This window comes from Mycetomoellerius zeteki, unplaced genomic scaffold (genome assembly GCF_001594055.1).
Source record: "Mycetomoellerius zeteki isolate Tzet28-1 unplaced genomic scaffold, Tzet1.0 scaffold336, whole genome shotgun sequence".
NCBI classification, from domain to species: domain Eukaryota; kingdom Metazoa; phylum Arthropoda; class Insecta; order Hymenoptera; family Formicidae; genus Mycetomoellerius; species Mycetomoellerius zeteki.
Genome location: NW_017257323.1, coordinates 418,384 through 439,540, shown reverse-complemented (window position 1 = coordinate 439,540; position 21,157 = coordinate 418,384). Strand labels below are relative to the sequence as shown.

Here is a 21,157-nt window from a genome sequence, read left to right as displayed (position 1 = left end):
AGTCAAATATGAGGAGAATATTCGACTGTGATTAGTCAATTCTTACAACTACAACCACTTTCAACTACGCTTACGCAATTGTAGAATGGGCTTAATTTGCAAACAGCAATCTGCCTGTAAGAATTAAACTATGTATGGTACATATATGTAGATGTATTCGTGAGTTTCTTCACAATTGATTACTTTGTCACGCACGAATGAATGCAAAATTTGCATAATTTACTGAAAACTTCAATCTCGTGACTGGAAATACCCATAATCTTGATGGAAATTCCAGCTCATTATCATTGTTTGTCTGCACGATCTCATATGAAGAAAGATATTCTTTTTCAAAAGATTTGTCTTACTACTCAAAAGAAATGGCGATTTTCTTGAGTAACAAATGAGTAAAATTAATAAAAAAAATTAAAACAATTATATTGTTGAATAAAATTCTCATTAAAAGAAAAATCGATTTCAATTTCGCCATGAGATTTATTGCTGAGGGAACTTCTGAAGTACCTGTGTGTCTTACCTATTAATACTCATAAAGTGAACGTTGACGTTGCATGAACGCGCGCCGTTAAATGTAATTACAAAGTCAGAGCAACTAAGCGATTTTCATAGAGATGGGTTTTTCCTTCTTAAACGCTATTAAAGAAAGTCTCGTTACTGTAAAAACGCGCAATTTGCGTGCAAAGCGGCGCTAAACGTGTGACCTGGCAAAATAACACGCAATGACAATAAGTGTCATGGATCGCTCGCGACATGGTTAGCACGATCGCGTATATTCAGTAATAACCTGTTATTCCAATGTTACTCCAGTTTTGCTGTCACGAAGTCAAATAACAGAAGCGATTCGTATTAGACGATGTCACTCGTCGATATACAATTTCGACAATTTCCCAGGAGGATCCTGTTGCATCAAGTTTTATTGCATCAAGTTTTACTATCTTGTCTCAATGCAATTCTAAGTAATGCATTTTAGAAATCAAAATGACTTGTGTACAACATCCAAGTTCTTTATTAAGTTAAATGAACAGATAGTTTAGCCAAAATAATCAAAGTGTCGATGATGATATAATGCACGTTACGTAAGATAATATGTGTATGCATGTGTGTAATATTTGTTTTAATAAGTATATTTATTACTCTAGGCTGAATTAAAACACAATACTGCATTAAAAAAAAATACCATCAAAATTTTATTTCAAAAAATAAGAAAGACACGGAAACACAAACAAAATGTTATTTTCTTACGGAAGTTTGTTTTATTTGCATGATGATCACGGATTAAGGTGTTTTTCGTTCAGAACTCGTTACACTCGCTTAACGAGCTAATTTGAAGTTCCGTGCGGCACCCTTCACAGACTTATCTAAGTTTTCCACGCTCTTAATTAACATATTTAACCGGATTGTAACTCTGTTATTAATGCACATTGCCGAAATGTAAAGAGAAAGCAAGTATTCCTAATTGAGATTATACTTTGTAAATTATTATCACAACTTATAGACTTGTAGAAATAATTCAGATTGACCCTTAAAATGCTAAGCTATTGTGTCAAACAAGAGATTGAAAAAACTACCAGAGAATGTTTAACACGTTAAAATATATTTTACAACTTAAAAATGTGTTTATAACTCGTTAAGAGCAATTTATTACAAGCGATTAAATCATAAAATTTAATATTTACAAAGATACTGTTAGACATCAAAGAGGCAACGGTAACTTAATCTTTCGTGTTAAATAACATTTTGTTATTTTTAACTACCATATGTGTCAAAATGTAAGTCAATCCTTTTCTATGGTTAATTTAAAAGTAAATATCGTCTGTTGATGTATACATTTAGTAAATAATAAACTAAATTTGGGTCAAATTTAATATATTTTCTTGAATTATTATATATAACATAAATTGTTTAACTCCATTATTTTAGTCAAATTAACGATATATTTGATAAGAGCAGTTGCGACCCATAAAACGATTAAAAATAATTCAAATTGGATATAATTTGACATTATATGACTTTAACAGTATACATATATTTATTTGCAGAAATACAGTTCATGCAACTACATTTGCTGTAAAAATTATTTAATATCTCCAACAATGTAAGCTTTCTTCTTTAGTACTTTTCAAATATAAAAATTATATTTTCTTTCTGGATACGAATTGATAGAGCGGAAAACACAGACTTTTGCATAACGCATAATACATAAAGAAATTCAACCAATCAGAGTTCTTTATTTCATGGAAAGGTAGGACTTTGATTGGTTCATTTTCTTATGCATTATGTGTCATGCGTTATGCAAGAGTCTGCGCTCCCCGTTTAAGGCTGCGTTCCATTTGGCGATCACAGCGCTTGCAAACATCATTTCTTTTTGTTTAATATTTTATAAACAATAAGAATGAAATGATTCCAAGAATGCTGTGAGCGTCAAATAAAATGCAGCCTAATAATAATAAGGCGAAATATATTCGTAACGTTCTTACGCAATATTCTTGATTCTTATCGGCCTATAAAATTCGAACTCTTGACATTTCCAAGCGTTCCAAGATTCGTGGAGCGGCTGTGTCGTGTCCAGATACAGACAATGATGTGTGGCCATTAATTCCGATGAATCAAGGATAAATTAGCGGCGGCAGTACATGTGATTTAAGCACGAATCTTTAACAAGCTAATGTACATATATCACAATCATTAACGGTATACGACGAGTATGCGCAAGATGATAAACATTTAAATGATCTTGATTGCAGTAGTATTAACGTTCGACTCGACCATGAACTTCCTCGAATATCATCATGTTAGTCGGGCAATTTTCCTCTAATTGCTCACGAACGATTAGCCTATGCATTATGGTTGAGCAAATCCCTCGATGGAGCAAAATATACCGATAACTTATATAATCAGAGGTTTCTATATATTTTGAAATATTAAAAGAAAAGAAAAACGTTAAACGTTCACATTTTTTAGAATCATTAAATAATTTTTATAGTAAATGTAATTATGTTAATATTTTCCTACGATAAATATGTATAAATATATGTATATTTTTCGAGATTTAATCGCTTCAAATAAACAAATTATAAATTCACAATTTAAATTATAATGTACATTTAAATATATTAAATATTCTTGAAATATATAAGCTTAATTCTTTCTTATCATGTAAATCCATATTTTAAATAATTTTAAATAATATTTTGATAAAAATTAATCTGGACCGCTGCGTTTGTTACATCGCGTATGAGGATAAAGATTTATAAATCAAGAAATTCTGGAATAGAAATGGCTATTCGTACGGTAGTCACATCTCATTGCGCGTATATCTCTGTTGTGGCTTTAGGTTCTCGCCCTTCTCTGGCAGAATTTGAAATCATCGGAAGGATCGTGATGTGTTGGTTGCTCGAGCGTTCTGAAGCGAAATCCGTGTAATCCGATGGGAATGTAGCCGCATTATACGTTATGCGAACGAATAAATTCTTCTGGCGAGCTGGCAAGGTGATTCGCGAATCCGATTTCAATGCTGTCTTACATCACTTCGCAAAAGCTCCCCCAGCTTTTAGCGAAATAGTAGCGTACCTTGAGGAGTTGGGAAGTTTTACAAATTTGAATCGAACAAAATGTCGACGACAGTCTTAATGTCGCGAAACATACTTTATGAATGCATTGGCATTTCAAATCGTTTCGCAATTTATTATTCTATTCACTGTGTATATCGATCATTAATTTATAGAGGCTTGCAAAATTATTGATCAAAATATACATCTTGTTCGAGCATTGTAAAGGCCTAATAATTTTTTCAAAGAATAAATAAAATAATTATTAATCCATTTTATTATGTAGTTTGAATTATTTAGTTTGGATGAAATATATTTTTCGCGTTAAAGCATTAAATACAGCGTTCCTACGATTATATTCTTCTTTTCAAGGACAATTATTAATTTAACTTTTCAGAATATTGGGAATGTCGACGAAAAAAGAATAGTAATTAAACGAGATTATAAGTTTTCTAATTCGCGGTGAAGAATCGAAGGAAACATCAAGTGTCGCGAATCTTACGTACTAAAATTAATTATTAACTATCAAGACTGGATGATGTGTGTGCATATATGTATAAATTATCGTTTCATTTAACGAAATATCAATGACTATGTTTACACGGCCCGATTTACGCCGAAGTTATAACATCGATGTTATGAAATTGGCCAATCATAAATAGTTATTCCTCTGAAGAATGGAATGATTATGATTGGCCAGTTTCCATCGATTCATGTAAATGTAGTCTGTGTAATTATACGCGTAAACTTGTACTTTTATTCTTGATCGAAATCAATATTTACTGAGAGCAAATAATGCAGCAAAAGAACATATCGTCAATTTACTTAATAAATAAAGCTCATATTTGACAGCGAAAAGTTACAAAGACAAATATATAAGTTTTAAATATATTTTATTTTTCACCGTATTGCAATTATTTTACAGTTCAATCATTACGTTCCATTGGATTTATCAATATATCAAGAAGTTCGCTAATATGATTTATGTTTAATAATTAACTTTATTTATTCTCCATAATTTCCAATAATTATAATTATCCAAGGAAATGCGAACAGAAAATATTTATTTTATTTTTATAAATTAATAATATAATATATCAACGACATATAATATACGAGTATATACACTTTTAAATCTATAGTGTCAAATTTAACTTAACATGAGTCGCCACTGCTCCTACTCAATCATATCGTTATTTTATATTAAAACAATGGTTATATTTGTCACGATATAGTGTGAAATTTAACTATCGTTTTGGTAAAAAATAATGATATATTTAGTAGGAGCAGTGGCGACTCATGTTAAGTTAAATTTGACACTATAGATTTAACAGTGTACGATTGATCGAGGCACTTAACTGCGCGTTCTAATTCGATGCACCGGTTTACGACGACGAAGAGCATCCAACCTTATCGCTCATTGAAGTAATTAGCGATTAAAGCAATTAGCCATTGATATATCGAACACAAAGTGGCGCACTTTGCTTCGTCATGGGAAACGTAAAAGTAGAATGCTTGAAAATCAAATAGTATACTTTCTATCCAATGAGAAGTTTCTAAAAGCATGATAAAGATTATGTTGTAAAAATGCAATTGTATTATGCGCGTGCAATTTTCTTTATTCTTCTAGCATGATTAATCATGTTGTTATATGTACATTTGATTTATATAATTTACAGAGAACCAATGCAGATAAATAAGAATAAAACAATATGTAAAATTATGAATTGTAGACACGAAATAAAATTCTTTAGAAACGAAGGAAAAAGGGCGTGTGCTATAGTTTAATTTAGAGTTAAACATAAACCATGCAACACATCAATATTTATTGACGACTGTATCTCTCAGGTCAGGCAGAAGCATAAGCAGAAAGGATTAAGGCCGAGGTGCGACATGAAAGAAGTCGCAAGTCACTGCTGATTTCGTTGTAACGTCACGCGCGTTGAGTCTTAAAGCCGGTATTCATAAAACATATTTATATTTAAGACTGTCTTAAGTACAATCTTAAGATGTCATGAACCAATCAAAGAGCCATATTAGCATTTTAAAAAAACATTACTTAAGACGATGTTAAAATAAGAACGGACTATGAATATCAGCCTTGGTGCCGACATCCACCGGCGACGGCAATTAATGTTCGCGGAGGTTATCCGGTTAGTTCGAAATAGGCTCTACGTACTGCTTATATACTAGGCCGCTCTAATTATTTTGCTCGCTCGCTCGCAACTAACGTGATAACGCCGCCCGACACTCGACTCGGGAAGGTAAGGCGTCCGTCTGCTAGCTCCTGATACTAATGTTCGGTTAATTTATAATCGCCCTGTAAATTTCTACACATAAAATGGTTATGGCTACGAAGCTCGCATCAACTACGCCGACTACGCGTGACCTTTACTCCATATTCCGCTTTGCCATCGTTATGTATTAAAATCATACCGTAAAAAATTAAAAATACGGATTTAACTTCGAAATTGTCTTTCAAAATCTGTTAATCTAAACCTGTCGATTGTTATACGATTTTCTCATGTTTTTAAATCGAATTTGAACTTCATACAGCTGATTTTATTCTAATATTCATTAAAAAGTATGCGAATCCTTAATTGTTCCATCGTAAAAAAAAACTCTCGTTTAACGTATTGCTTAATTACAAACGTAAGTTGCATATACAAATTCAATTTCATCTACTGCGGGAAGAGAAAAAGAGAGGAAATATTTTTATTAATACTCAAAAAGGATAAAAGAACTGAAAGATAACGAGAATAATACAAAGAAGTAATGATTGTATGAAAGAAAAGTAATTATTATTGCAGAAAAGAATATAAAAAATTTCAATAAGCAGTGTCATAAATCGATCTTCCCAAGGGGATCATAATATGCAAATCTATCGTAATATATAATAATACTTGAGAAGATAATAGCCCTAATGATAAAAGCACTATTGACATTTAATATAACTTCCTGCGGGATAAGAATAGAATCTCATCAGGCGTATCCAGATTGCCTCCCATTCCCCCATCTCACCCTTATATTCCAGAGTACAATAAAACTATATCTTTCTCAATATCTCTCTCTCTTTCTCTCGACACAACTTTCTTCTGTTTTCCATGCAATTTGCTAATTTATCTAGAATTAAAGCGTTGCAAAGTATAAGAGTAGCCGTTTGAGATAAAAAATAGTGAAGATTTTTCAACAGAAAATCAATTACATTGGTTTATCGTCTACATGTTTATCATCAATAATCATGATTTTAAATGATCATCATATGTTGCAGAGATAATTTTTAAAAATATTCTTTCCCACGAGATTTATGGGAGAGGAAATAATAAATATATTAAAATCATCGATGAAAAAACCATGGTAAATATATAATAAAATCGTCGATAGAAGCAAATATTTTTTCACAGAAAGCACTTGTATAATTCGTTTTCTAATCATTGACTTTTAGGCGAAATTAAGTTGACCTTTATTGCGTAACCTAAAAGGATTTATCCTTTTTGTTTTTGTGAATTGAATGATTTTTATTAATATTTGTACTCTTATAATATATCTGCGATTTTTCTAATTCTTATAAAATTTTGATATTTTAATAGATACAAGTTTTATTTTAATATATAAAAAACATCATTATTAATATTTAAGATACTCTCATCTTTTCATTCCTCTTCTTATCTTTCCAATGATGAAAAAAGAGATTTAAAAAGTTAATTTGGTAGAATGTGCGGACCACGGATAACATTTCGAAATGTAAAGGGAATGTAATTGATGATGGAACGCGATTCTTTATTTGCCTAGCGATTTCGCACAATTACATTATCAGACAAATGAGATCATTATTCTTTTTAATACTCTCGTTAGTACGTCCATACAAATCGTTCAGCATTAATAAGTAATTGCATTCAACGAAGAGTCTGATGATCAACAGCAATGTGGGCGCTTACGTTAATTAGGTAACACTTTTTGCTTGATCATCGTTTTTTCTTAATTAAACGAACACTAATCGATCGGTGTGTAACGATACGCAATGTTGCCTCTCTCTCTGTTCAAATTAAATTATTCGATAAAACATTTAAAATATATAATTACATAGTTTTCTTCAACAAAAAATTCAAATAAATGTTATTCGCTAGTTAAACATGGAGTATAATCTCAATCATTGTATATAGCACTTGATTTTTCTCTTTTTTTTAAATACTTTAAATAATTCTTTAGTATATAAAATCGATCGATGCAAATTGCATCCGTAAATCGAAAACGGAGGATTAGATCAGGAAATAATTTGCAATCGGCGTTTCCGGATTGCTAGATGCGGAGGAAATGGATTAGCGTTGGAATGAGGATGTCTCGTAATTACGAAAGTATATCCGTTATTTCAATTGAAAGTTACCGACGTCGTCCAATTATAGCGTTGCAATATAATAACAATTAAAGTCGCTAAGCACGGTTATTGTTTTGTGGATAATCGCCTCATTATATGATGGCAAAGATGGTTATTTTTTAATCGTGATAACCATAGTAACAAGAAATGATCAAGGAATTACAGTAACAAAAATTCTTATGCAGAAGATAACTGTAGAAGAAATCTATATCTGTGAAAAATTAAAAATATTAAAAAAATATTCAATCTTAAGAGATCACTGCCGGATTACTTAAACGCTTAAGAATACGAGTTGGGAATGAAAGGGAAAGAAAGAGCTTTTAACGATCTACAATAAACTGCGGATTAAATTTTTCTCAGGGAAGGAAAAATGCAAATTTCTTTCGGAATATTCGCCGTCAGTATATATCTTTCGGAATAACTCGCTATTTGTGCATTTTTACGAGCGCGTTGTAGAAAAAGCTAGACAATTCCATCGCAATTTTGTAACTTTAACACCATTCCTCTCAAATACCACGTTAATCCAAGATTTTTGCTTCTCTTTTTTCATGTAGTATTGCCAACTTTATATTTCAATTGTAACGATGACACACGAGTTTACGGCCGAGACATCAATACGTTGCTCGATATAAAACGGTAGGAGAGAAAAACATTCCGTGCCTCGATTTACGACACGGACATCGATGTTATTTATGCACTTGAACGTGATTCGCTTACAGAAGTAAATCATCATGCGGCATCTCGCATTCTGCGTTGAGAAATTCGCGCGTTGTAATGCTGAATAACGGTAGTAATGGCAGAAAGCGGGACCGCCTATTAAGTCGCAATTAACCTTCCAACCGGCAAAGCTCTTGTACAACGCGGCATACTTTAATATGCTAATGCCACTTTTCTTGATTCCACCAAGGAAAAGCTCTTCAATTAAGAGATCGTCGAAGACCTCTGGTTGCCGCGTTGCTCTGATAGAAAACTTATTATAGCAGTAATAATGAATATTAAGTTTTCACTGAAAGAAAAATTTTTTATATTTATAACTATAATCACAATTATAGTAACACTAATTACAGTAATAAGTACCAAAAATTTTTTTCTCACAGTGTTAGTAGATAAATATTTTTCTGGAAAATTTTTAAAAGTAATAAAGTCAAATATTTCCATAATTCTGCTTTTCATAAAAATTCTACTCTGAGAAAACTTCATGTATTCGGTTCTGTTACCATATTCCATGATACTGAATCATCCTATATGCAATATATTGCTACGCTAATGTTCACTTTCGATACATTATGCATCTTTCTTGTAGCGGGAGACATAACGATCACCATTAAAATTTCGACGGTCAATCGTTCGTGGCGAGAAAATTTATGATCGTGCGTGATAAAGATACATATGAGATTAATTTAATAGAAAAAAAAGCCACGTTCATCTCGCGTGAATGTACATTGCATTCGCACAACGTGTGCAGCGCGACATATATCGGAGACTCGCATAAAGTTTTTAATGCGTTATCTACAAAAAATCAGGTCGAAAGCGGTGCGATCGATAGCGCACAGGTCGAGAGCGTGTATGTACATATAGGCAAACTGTACAATAGGCAAACATCGTTTTTAGCGACTGTTTTAGTGCTTTATCCACCATACCGCACCACGTTATTATCGGCAATCGAGATACACACGCATTTGCATCGAACGTGATCCTAATCCGATTTCGCGTGCCGCATAATAAACCGTGCCACTTGTGTTTCGTCGCTTCCCCAAATCCCTAGACGACCATTTTTCCAACAGTTTTCGAACTACGCCTCGCACAAACTGCTCACGATTCGGTAAAATCAGCGTCGAAAATCGACAATTCGACAGAAGCTCTGAGATTTTCGAGTATTTCAACAAGAATGCAAAATATTCAAGTATGTGTATATTATTTCATTCATGGATTGCGGAATATCCCAAATCTATTATGAATCAATTTATTCACAGATTCTTCAGTGAAATTTAAAAAATTCATTTTTCATTAATAAAAATATTGAAAATATTAAGTTATGAGTAATGGAAAGTAGATAATCCTTTTTTATATCACTGAATTTAGTAATCTTTCAATTTTTATTAAGGAAAAATATAGAAAAAAATAGTTCAAGTTTCTGCACAAAAATATTTTGTTACAATATCTAAAAATTTTACTACGTATTCATTTGAAAATTTTTTTGTTGGACCATCAAATCATTATATAGGAAACTCAAGCATGATGAACAATATTGCAACAAATTTTGATATTCTAGTAATCAGCTGAAGCGCGTCTTACATAATTATTTTGATAGTTCAGTAAAATTATTTTCAGACCTGTATCGAGCTAATCTTTTTGAATACTTCAGCAAAATCATCGTTTCCGTGTGGAACATTCTACATATTAAAATTATAAATAAAATGAAATAAAAAAACATGAATAATAATACTGAAAGGAAGTACAATGCAATTCATTTCCATATTATATGAAAGTATAAGGAAGAAAACATAGGCAGCAGAAGATATGGAAAATGCAAAAAATATCCTATGTATTTCCATTTATTTTGCATTTCTACATCTCGTTAAATTAATTGCAAATATAGGGTGATAAAAAAATTACATATTTTAAAAGCAGGTAATATTTATCAAAACAAAAAAAAAGGTTTAGTAAACATAGATCCTAAAACAAATATTAAGAAGACGGACTTTTATTGTCTTTAATTGTCTATTAAAATATGGGTTTTTATTGTCACCGTAAGAAATGCTCTACAACCTTCAGTTCGCCTCTGCGAATCGAAACTGCGGATCGAAGTGTTCCTTAAAGGCAACTAATATGATTCATGCACAATAAGGCACTATCCTATTTTCTACGCATCGTCCGATAATATCTAACTCAGACATTTAATGGACAGTGAATTTAGAGGTTCAGTAGTTTGACTTGTCAAATCTCCTGATTTTGAACCTTGATCGCTTAGATTTTTAGCTGTGGATACACTTAAAGAGTTTAGTATATTTAATACCTATCGATGATGTATAAACTCTGCAGGAATGTGTATTCAATGCATATCTATCAGGAAATCTGAGAGCAGCTAAATGTATTCGTAAAAGTGCGTGATTCTCTACAACACGTAGGGATGTATGACAATGAATAGGAACTATATAAAGCACTTCTTATAGTGATGATAAAAACTGGCTCATTAGTATTTGTTTTATAACCTAAGTTTCTTAGTTTTTCAGTGTTGTTTTAATGAATACTACCTGCTCTTAAAATATATAAACCTTTCTTTAATCAATCTATATATTAGTAGAAGATTAACGTAACACTCGTTGAAAATCGTATTTTCCACACGTATTTGTTTTCCACTTTCAGAATCCTTGACGTATCCTGACCTCATTTACAATAAGAGAGACGACTGTAGCGATTTTCTACGTTAGAAGTTAGATGTGAAGGAAAGTTCGTTCGAGTCGTCGCTGTTGCCTCGGGTATGCAAGATAAATTGAAAAAAGATGGCGAGATAGGTAGAAAAATCAGATAGGGGAAAAGAGAAATGTATGGACTATTGGCAGACTTTAATCCGCCTTGTCTAGGACAATTCGTGCAATTAAGTTCGTACAACGCCGCGAGCATTCCTATAAGAACATGGCAAGCTTATTTTCTTGAAGGAATAAATTAATTATTTCTTCAATCTGTATTAATGTCTCATATTTAGCGCTAAATATGACCATTTGTGACACACACGGATTTATATAATAATTTCAAATGCTATATCTTTATGTCAAGATATTAATTATTTTTTCTTAGTAAAACATAACAAAATAATTCGTATTGTAAACACAACCAATCCATGAAACATAATGTCCTCGTCTTATTTAATAATATTAAGTAAAATATTGCATAAAATTGTAAAAATGTCTTATGCAATATTTTGACTTCTTATAAAGATATTTGTGTGAATTCTGCAGTGAGACAGATAAATCGGTATCGGTAGGCATGAATATGTATGCAAGCGAATGAAGTACTTTGGCAGAACTGCACTATATATCTCGTTTCATGCTAAACGTAATTGTAGTTTACAAGGTAGAGTTTCGTCCGGAACATGAGTTTGCCACTATTTAATTACAAGCACGGACCATTATTAATTAATCACTCTTCTACTTGCACAATCGAGCATTATATTGTAATAACTAGTAATTAGAGACACTTGATATAGGCATAATTGTCGACTCCATTATGGTCTGCAATAATGTCTTTCAATATATATTCCCCGTAATTATGCATTTGCCGATTGTCAGCGGATTATTATTCTTATTATGCCGATATCGGAAAAACTGTGATGTATTGTACTGTAATATATTACTATCATATCTCGCTGTATCGCCGCGAATAATATAGGTACATGTTTCGTCATTAAATCACATTTGCTACTTGTGGCAACTAATAAATCCTCATTTACCGGGATATTTTCTCATTCGCGTGCTTGAGAATATATCACGCATTCTTGTTTGAAATCGCATTCCTCTCACTTCAATTGGCTTAATCACTATATCGCTAAGATATATATACGATACATATATGTATATCCCAGTGAGAAATGACAATGGAATCAATGTCGAATCGACGATTCGATGTCAATTTGATGATTTCGACGTCGAATCGATATCGATTCGATGTCGATTCCATTGTCATCTCTCACTGGGATACACATAAAAAACAATCTCATAAAGCTTATAAATCAGTACATAATAGCTTAATAGCATTGTGATTTAGAACGTATAACAAAAAATATATACGTTATTCTAATAGCAAATTGTGGCGTAAGATCCATCGAATAGAAGAAAAGAGAAATGATTGCTCTAATTGACTTTATGATGATATGAATTTATATCTGCTATAGAACGACCGATCAACCGCGCTTCCTTTGGACGCTAAATAAGTAGCTAAGAATAACTTGCACTGATCTACTGACTGCAATGACAAAATCTAAATCACTCACTATAATCTCTCGCTATATCTGTTGCTATAAAAAACTTTCTAGAAAAAAAAAATCATCGTCACTTAAGTCAAAATAAAAAAATTAGTATCATATGAAATACAATTCTGTCTATAAATTATGATAATCATTCTATAATTTATACATTGTATAATTTATTATTTCTATAATTCATTCTATAACTTATATATTTTGTAATTTTAAATAAAATAATTAATAAAATAATAAATTTAATTATCTATAAACCTTCTTCAAGTTTCCTTATAGATATGAAATCTATATCACTTTTCAGAGTACATCATATATATAGTAATTATTAGTAGAATACATAATATATAGTATATATATGTCGGAAATTGAAAGAAATCCTCGTCCTAATATCACTGATTTATTTTATGTTTGTATTTTCCGCATATTACGTCATTCATATCATCACAAAAATCATGAACGATGATTAATACACATATCTTCTCCAAGTACCTTAAAATCCCGCGATTCCTCAACATCGCGTGATATTTCGCGTGTCGAGAAACGAAGAAAATCGCCAGTTGAGTTTGGTCGAAATTACCAGTGATTCTTCGGTCAATTCGGCTGATGGATCTACGAAAAGCAAGAGAAAGAGAGGAAAAGAGAAACAGAGAGAAACGTGACGTCGGTTGGCGGAAGTCAATTGGCGCGTCATGCACACGCGAGAGTTGATTCTAGCGAGCGGCCTTCTCCTTCGCCACGGTATTAAGTTTAGCCACTTCGGTCTGATGCGGGCAGTGTGTCAAGATCACTCGATCCGCTGTTGATATCGACCTTTCTCTATCTCGCCGTTCTTCTCCTTTTCTCGCTTTGCTGAGAGAAGAGTGCTCCAAGTGTCGCTCGCAAAGTAACGGCAGATTCGTGTGTAGAAAGAGCTGGAGCGAGAATCAAAGAGACGAGAGGGCTAGTTCGAGAGTTGCACGGTAGGCAGGCAGGCAGGCTGTCTTGTGTCTGCTTTCATCTTTCTCGGTAAAGCGACATCCTTTGAAAGATGCCGGAGTAGCTCGCGGACGGAGTGACGAGAGAGATGGTGGTCTGAGATTCAAAGTCAGGGAGACTGGAGAGCCGAGCTAGCTTTCCCTTTAGGTAATAAGAAGATTCGCGTGTTAGATGGTTGTTACAGTGAATACGTTATTCTTCGCGGTATATTCTGAGTGGTACTGCTTGGAGCGCATTGGTTTGCATGCTTGCGTTTGAATGATATATAGGTAAGTCTTTGAAATTCGTCTTCAATTGCAGCTTATTTTACGAAAAAAAATCTGTTTCCTGAAAGATAATATCGCATACACATATCAAGAGAAAGACTTTATTTTCACGTTAAAATATCAGTACCTACTTCAGCTTTTATTGTTAGATAACTGTACCATAACTGTAAATGTAAAACAGTGCTTTGGTGCTTATTAGCTTTTCTCCTTTCATATACTATTACAATTTTATGTCAAAGAACTTTAACTAAAAAACTCAAAAAAAAAATGCGATGAACTCAGACGTATCAAAGAATTAAGAGATTAAGGATTCCACTATGTAACGTAAATCAGAATGCTGTGAAGAGCTTGACTGAGGTTGAATAACGAGGGAACACCCGTTTGATTGCAGGAGGATGCAACCACGGGTGACAGTGGTTCTGGCCACGGTCTGGCTGACGGTGGCGGTTCTGGTAGGAGGAGCAGTCACCCTCCGCCTCTCTCACGATCAATACTCCCCCGTGTCTCCACGCCGACACACTAGGGTTCAACGGGACCGTACTGGAGTCTGGAGGGATCACGATCCAGCCGAGGATCAACATCTCGATCTTTGGATCGGCTCGCGAAGGTCGATCTCTACGGAGGGTATGTCAGATTTTACAGTACTATGTTAAGCTGAGCAAAATAAAGCATCATATTGTATTTCACTGTCAATCCAAGAGCTGATGTCTAATACGAGTTTGTCATTTTGAGAATATATCAGAAAGAGCCTAGTATAAATCTTTCTGATTTCTTTCTCTCCCTCTACATACAAAGAAATATGTAGAAAAGATGTAAGGACGTTATGATTTTAAATGTTAATTTTATTTTATAATATTTAATATTTAATATTTTGATATTTTTATTTAATATTCTTAGGAAACACACACAAAAAGAGCAAGTATATAGAAATGTATACTGCTCTGTTTTGACTCAAATTACGATTTAATTCTGTCGCGCTGTCTAATGAAGATGGAAAAACAAACTTGCTTCGTGACGAAACGTACCACTCGGTCTAACTGATAGAAATCCGTTTGCTCCAACTTTATGATCAATCAAGGTCTCCTTGCTCATCGTCTTTGTGCAATTCCAATATCAAATAAATACCGTTCACGATTGTTAAAAGTTTGAAAATTTTCAGCATGCGTTCAATTTCAAATATAGTTATTTTCATTTCTCGTGTTAAGTTGATAAGAAGATAATATTATATTAATATTCGAAATATAAAAATCTGAAGACTTATGTTAATACATTGTGTTGTCAATACAATAATAATTACATGGCAGTATTGTGTTCTTTATTAATTTTTGAAATTAAAAAATAGTTAAAAAACTAATAGAATATTTTACTAATAAAATATTTTACTAATAAAATTAATGAAGATATATCTATGCAAAAATATTACACAAAAATTGTTAATTTTTTTACACAAATTAATGTGAAAAAAAATTTTAGGGCGAAAGCTATTTAAGAGAATAATGGATGATCTATATTTTTCGAGTAATATACACACACATAAATCTTTATATTATAACAGCACGCAAGAATTTCGGAGAAATAAATTGGCGTCGAGCATTACTCACGTCACTATAGTATGCAACTATATTACTTTAGCCAAGTATGAAATCGTTATATTGAATATCTTTTAAAAAGACTCTCGCCCGTAGATTAAATCTCTTAATTAAACTGGTAATTTAAGCTGCGTATTAATGTATGCAAAAATAGTTAAAATTAATTTTCTGAGTATATCTAATTTCTGACATTAAAAAAATCTAATTACATTTTCCAGAATCAGGAGCTCTATCTCGCAATGTCAAATATACCGAGCGAGATTTTCAGCTTGAAAGTCTCTTGAAGGACATCGTCTCGTCAAAGCGAATGTACCCCTTTTCAAGCTGGCAGAGGCGGTTGCCGAATATCGCTGGCGCGGAATTCGCGTCCGACAAAGTCGATTACGGCTACGAGATGCCGGAAACGCTTTCGCGCGAAGCGAAGGTATCCTCTTCAGACCTTTTAGACGATCCCTTTGTGGCAGACGACACGTTCCAGGATCAAGGCCCAGGATCGATGGAAATATACAAACTAGACCTATCTAAAGAGAAGACTCTACTGACCGCAACCACGCCCTCCACAAATTTACTGTCGAGAAATAAGAGCAAAGCTCTGAAAAAAACGGGCCATTTGAATTCAAAAACAAAGACAATAGAAATCAAGTCGACAACAAGTGCGAACATTAATCACAGACAACCAAATTTTTTTGAAGAACAACGAACCGAGACTCCTTTGATCAACAAAGACGCCTTCGATGTTGGTTTCGTGCCGGAGCTACAGGTTGGATGCGAAGGTCTCGAAGCGTCGTTGTCGTCCCACAAGACGAAAAGATCGATAGATACGCCCGACAAGGAGAAGGGCGAGGTGCCAGCTCCGTCTGTGTTGCTAAACGTGTCGCCGGTATCCTTGGATCTCGACGACGTTCTATCATACGATGAAGAAGAATATGAGGAAATGGATGAGCTTCTTAAACTCAAGAGACTGGAGACTACCACGAAAAGAAACAAGCCAAATAGGGGAGATATGGATGCCAGCCATCTTAATTCTGACCATCTGGATGAGTTTAGGCGATCAGAGAAGTTACCAGAACGAGGAGATTTGGGTGGATCCATCCCAATAAATTCTAGTGAATTAATAACTAGCCAGAAAACCAAGCGATCTCTAACAGATCTCGAAATTAAGAACTACGAGGAAGCCAAATCAAAGCGAGAAACCGTTTCATTGGATGGTGCCAGCAGGAGTCATGGTCGGCAGTTGCTGTGGTTTGCCGAAGCAAATACTGAGGGATTTGCGGACGGTAGAAGCGAACGGAAGCGCACGAGACGGTCGATCGATTGGGGCTTCGGTGAGGATGAAGGTGTCGTGTCCAGCAACGAGTTGCAGACCGTGAATGAACGTCGCAGGCAGCACGAGATGCGATACCATCAAGACACATCTAGAAGACGTGACCGGCATCATGGATTAAATACTGACATTGATAATGTTACACAAGAGTACGAGAAATTACTTGAGCAAAAACGAAGAGAAGAAGAATATTTGCGACGAATGCAACAGGCTAATCAAAGATTGCCGAATAAACGGGAGGAGGAAGAGAAAAAGAAAAGAGACGAGTTACGAAGAAGACAATACGAAGAGTATCGTAAAAGGATGGATGTTACAACACATCGTATGGATAACGAAGATATGCGACGGCAGATAGAAGAAAGACGAAAGCAAGAAGCAGCGCAAATGCAGGAGATAGTCAGAAGAAACGAGGAAGAGCTAAGAAGACGAGAGGAAGAAAAACGAAGATTACAAGAAGAAGAAATTAAAAGAAAACCACAGAGCAAATGGCAAGAGGAAAATTTAAAAAAATCGGACTCTAAAACTTCTGTAAGAGATGATGAAAGGAAACAAAGACTTTATGATGAAGAAATAAAGAGACGAGAGGAAGAACGGCGAAGACGATTAGAAGAAGAAGAAAAAGAAGCAAGGAGACAGGAGCAATACAGATCGCAACAAGAAGCTCAAAGAAAAAGAGAAGAAGAGACGAGACGTCAAGATTCAATGAGAAATCTTTCCGAAAATGATAGAAGAAGACTAGAAGACCGTCGCAGAGAATGGTCAGAGAAGAAGAGGCAAGAGGATGAAGATGAGAGAAGACGACAGCAATCATCGAATTTAATGCACGCGGAACATTCAGTCAGTCATCCGAACGATATCAGACAGCGCGATCGAGACGAGAAAAGACGACAGCAAGAAGAAAGGCAGCGAGAACAGAAATTGCGAGAATATATCACACGTCGACACTATAGACCCGAAGAGCACCGAGATCTGCGGATGAATGTAAGTGGAAACGACGAAGAGTACCATCGACGACTGGAGGAGCAGCGTAAAAGACAGGAGGAAGAGAGAAAACTACAGGATTACATCAGGAGGAACCAACCAGTGAATGTGCCATCGAGAGATAATCAATCGACCATAGCCGGTCGTAACTGGTTCGAGGAGCGAAGACTGATCGAGGAAGCCAGGCGTCGCGACAGATATCCCGATCCAGGAGTGAGGAGAGACCACGGACCGTCGGCGCCTACGTATATCGATCCGCAAAGCTCACCAGAGGAAGTCAGACGAAGGCAGCAAGAGAGGAGAAGGTTGGAGGAGGAGGAAAGGCGGCAGAGGTACGAGGTGGAAGAGCGACGGAAGGAATTCGCCAGGCGAAAGTGGGAGGAGGAAGAAGAGAGACGGTTACACCAGCAACGGATGCGAGAGGAGGCGGCCAGGCGAGAAGAGGAAGCGAGGAGAGAGCAATCTAGAAGGTACGAGGAGAACAGGAAGCAGATGGAGGTAGCGAGGATACAGGCCGAGAGAAGGAGGCAGGAGATGTTGAAGCAACGATCCAGGAACGAAATTGGTAGGATGAAACAACCAGAAACCAGGCCGATCTACCACCAGGATCCTCGTCATTTCGTAGAGCACAGAAGACGACAGGATAGCCGGCCCATTCCGAGTAATTTGATGCGAGCCGAAGAAGCCAGGCGAGCGGCGGCAGAGCGCGAAAGGCAAAGATTGGAAGCCGAGAGACGACAACAGGAAGAGAGCAGGTATGTAAGTGGTCCTTAGGGCACGTGCTTTGCAAAAATGAAGTTTTCACTTGGCGCGACGCCAGTGAACTTTATTTGAGCTGATGCGCTTCGCAGCTTTCAATGTTCGTTACTACTATCATTTGTCTCTGTTCGTTTCTTTTTGTTTTATTCCTTTACCGCTGGGGACTAATATTACTTCCAAGTGTATAGGTATAATAGGTATTATTGCAATAAAATTGAAATCGCTTAGAAGTATATTTCAGGTAATGAGAATATAAAATAGCAATAAAAAATATAAATTGATATATCCCTCATATGTTTCTTTTTTATTTTTATTTTACTTTATATTTGTATTGATACTTAATACTACTAATTACTTCATCAGTTGAAAGATATTATCGCCTTTCTTATGAAAGAGTAATAAAATAATATTCCAACAGGTTCGATTCGATTTTGCTGATTTGATCCTGCTAGCTTAATATAGATTTTCTTGTAGTTTAATGCAATAAATTTCGCTTGTGCTATATGAGATATTTTTCTAGTTAGGTTGATTTATTATACGATATTTTTCTAGTCACGTGAAATTTTAAATATCAACAATCGCGATATATTAAAGTCTGTGAAGAGTACAACTTTAATTAAAGAAACATTCTGAGCGTATCATCAAGGCAAGAGTTTATTCATTCGAATCATCCGATAAATACGATCCTATTTCCATCTGCTGTAGAATGAGAGAGCACAGACAGAAGGAGACTGATCAGTGGAGACGACAAGAACTAGCCAGACTAAACTCTCTGCCGGTGAGCGCAAGAATAATAGTCCGTCCTGGTGACTCCTCGCCGACGTCGCCCATCTCGCCATCAGTGATATCAAGGGACGGTTTCAACAACGAGATCGATTTTACAGTAAGTCCTCCATTTGTCTGTCAAAATACTTCACCGCACTCCGATCGCGTAAACCCGATTCGGTTGTCCACCGGCGCGGCGGTTTATTCACTGACGAATTCGATCTGGTGGTCGCCGATTGTCTCGCGTTACCAAACTAAAGCGCGCTTCATTAAATCAGGGAGAAGTTGCGGCGGGTTCGTGCCCCTTCGACCTCAACAAGCTTCACTTCGGTCGCCCTGTTTTGTTCCGCTTAATTAATTGACCGAACGCTGAGCATCTCTCTTTAGCACTTTTTTGCAATATTTTCTCCGAAAATTGCGATGATCAATTTTAGAAAAAATAAAAAGAATACAAATATGTGCTAAATGTAACAAGACATTATTATTTTTGCAATTTGCATTATGCATGACACAAACAGATATATATATATATTTTTCTTTATGTCACATATATATTTTTCACTATAAATATTTACTTTATTTCACTATAAATATGTCACTATAAATATTTTTATTGTAATTAATAATTAATAATTAGAATTAGATGTATTCAGAATTCAATGATGATATTTTCAGGGAATCAATCCGCATCGCCAAGGTGTACAAGTGGCACAATTTCCTGTCCCCCCGACTCCGAGACCACCTGCCCAAAGTCCTGCCCCATGTGTTTGGGCAGTTGTTCACTGTTGTTCATCCAATAACAATCGTCTCGTAAAGTGTTTCGAATCATTGGGCTGCCCCGGGATTAATTGGGATCCTAACCCGTGTAGAGGGCCTATCGCGAACGCTGCCAGAGCAGAAGTCCTGAAGTTCTATGCCAATTCGTAAAACTAATAACATCAATAAGATTCAGCCTTTACTTTTGGAGAGACGATATCAACTAGACAGGAAAAAAGAGGGAAAGACTCTCTTCAACACCTATAGAAATATCTCTCTTTCTCTTTCTCTCTCACACACACACACACACGCGAAAAGTTTCAAGTTACTGTACTTCAAATCAATTTGTGCATGTGTGACTTCTACTGGATCTATACAAATATTTGTGTCACTGGATAGAAGAGCTCAGTAAGTTGACTTAGATATTTGCGGAACGAAAGACCTTGATATATATTTTTACTTGTTACAATATTAGTAATTTTAATAAATCAAAATTAAGTAAAAAGCTATTATAAATAAATATTTCAGCTTTATAAAAATACAATATTTTTACGATAAAATTCAATGAAAAATAAAAAAAATATTAAATTGAATTTAATATACAGGGTCATCGAAAAGTATCGGACTCCCCTAATATCTTCAGTTAGAATGCATTTTGGAGAAAATGTCCAATAGCAAAGTTGTATGGTTTCAAGCGAGGAGTAAGATGATGACCTTGACTTTGATCTTGACCATGTCCTTTAAGGTCATTTCAAGGTCAACCTTATTTTTTTAAATGGAACCCCCTACATTTTATTGCATATTTTTATAGCTTATCTCGAGAGTTTTCCAAAACACTATAATA

General features: G+C 34.8%; 2 protein-coding genes across 7 annotated transcripts in view; one reads left to right on the top strand and one right to left on the bottom strand.

Annotated features, from left to right (window-relative positions):
* Window positions 1-20,786, top strand: part of LOC108725316 (trichohyalin) — a 47,878-nt gene extending 27,092 nt beyond the window's left edge. For 2 of the 5 annotated variants that reach the window (XM_018452249.1, XM_018452250.1), the window contains 4 exons: window positions 14,531-14,763; window positions 15,947-18,788; window positions 19,498-19,675; window positions 20,233-20,786. In XM_018452249.1, the coding sequence (XP_018307751.1) occupies window positions 14,535-14,763; window positions 15,947-18,788; window positions 19,498-19,675; window positions 20,233-20,484 (3,501 nt within the window). In that variant the 5' untranslated portion in view covers window positions 14,531-14,534 and the 3' untranslated portion in view covers window positions 20,485-20,786. The other 3 variants (XM_018452253.1, XM_018452248.1, XM_018452251.1) reach the window with 3 other exon arrangements.
* Window positions 1-21,157, bottom strand: part of LOC108725317 (uncharacterized) — a 96,637-nt gene that overhangs the window by 59,919 nt on the left and 15,561 nt on the right. The gene's annotated exons all lie outside the window — the stretch shown is intronic.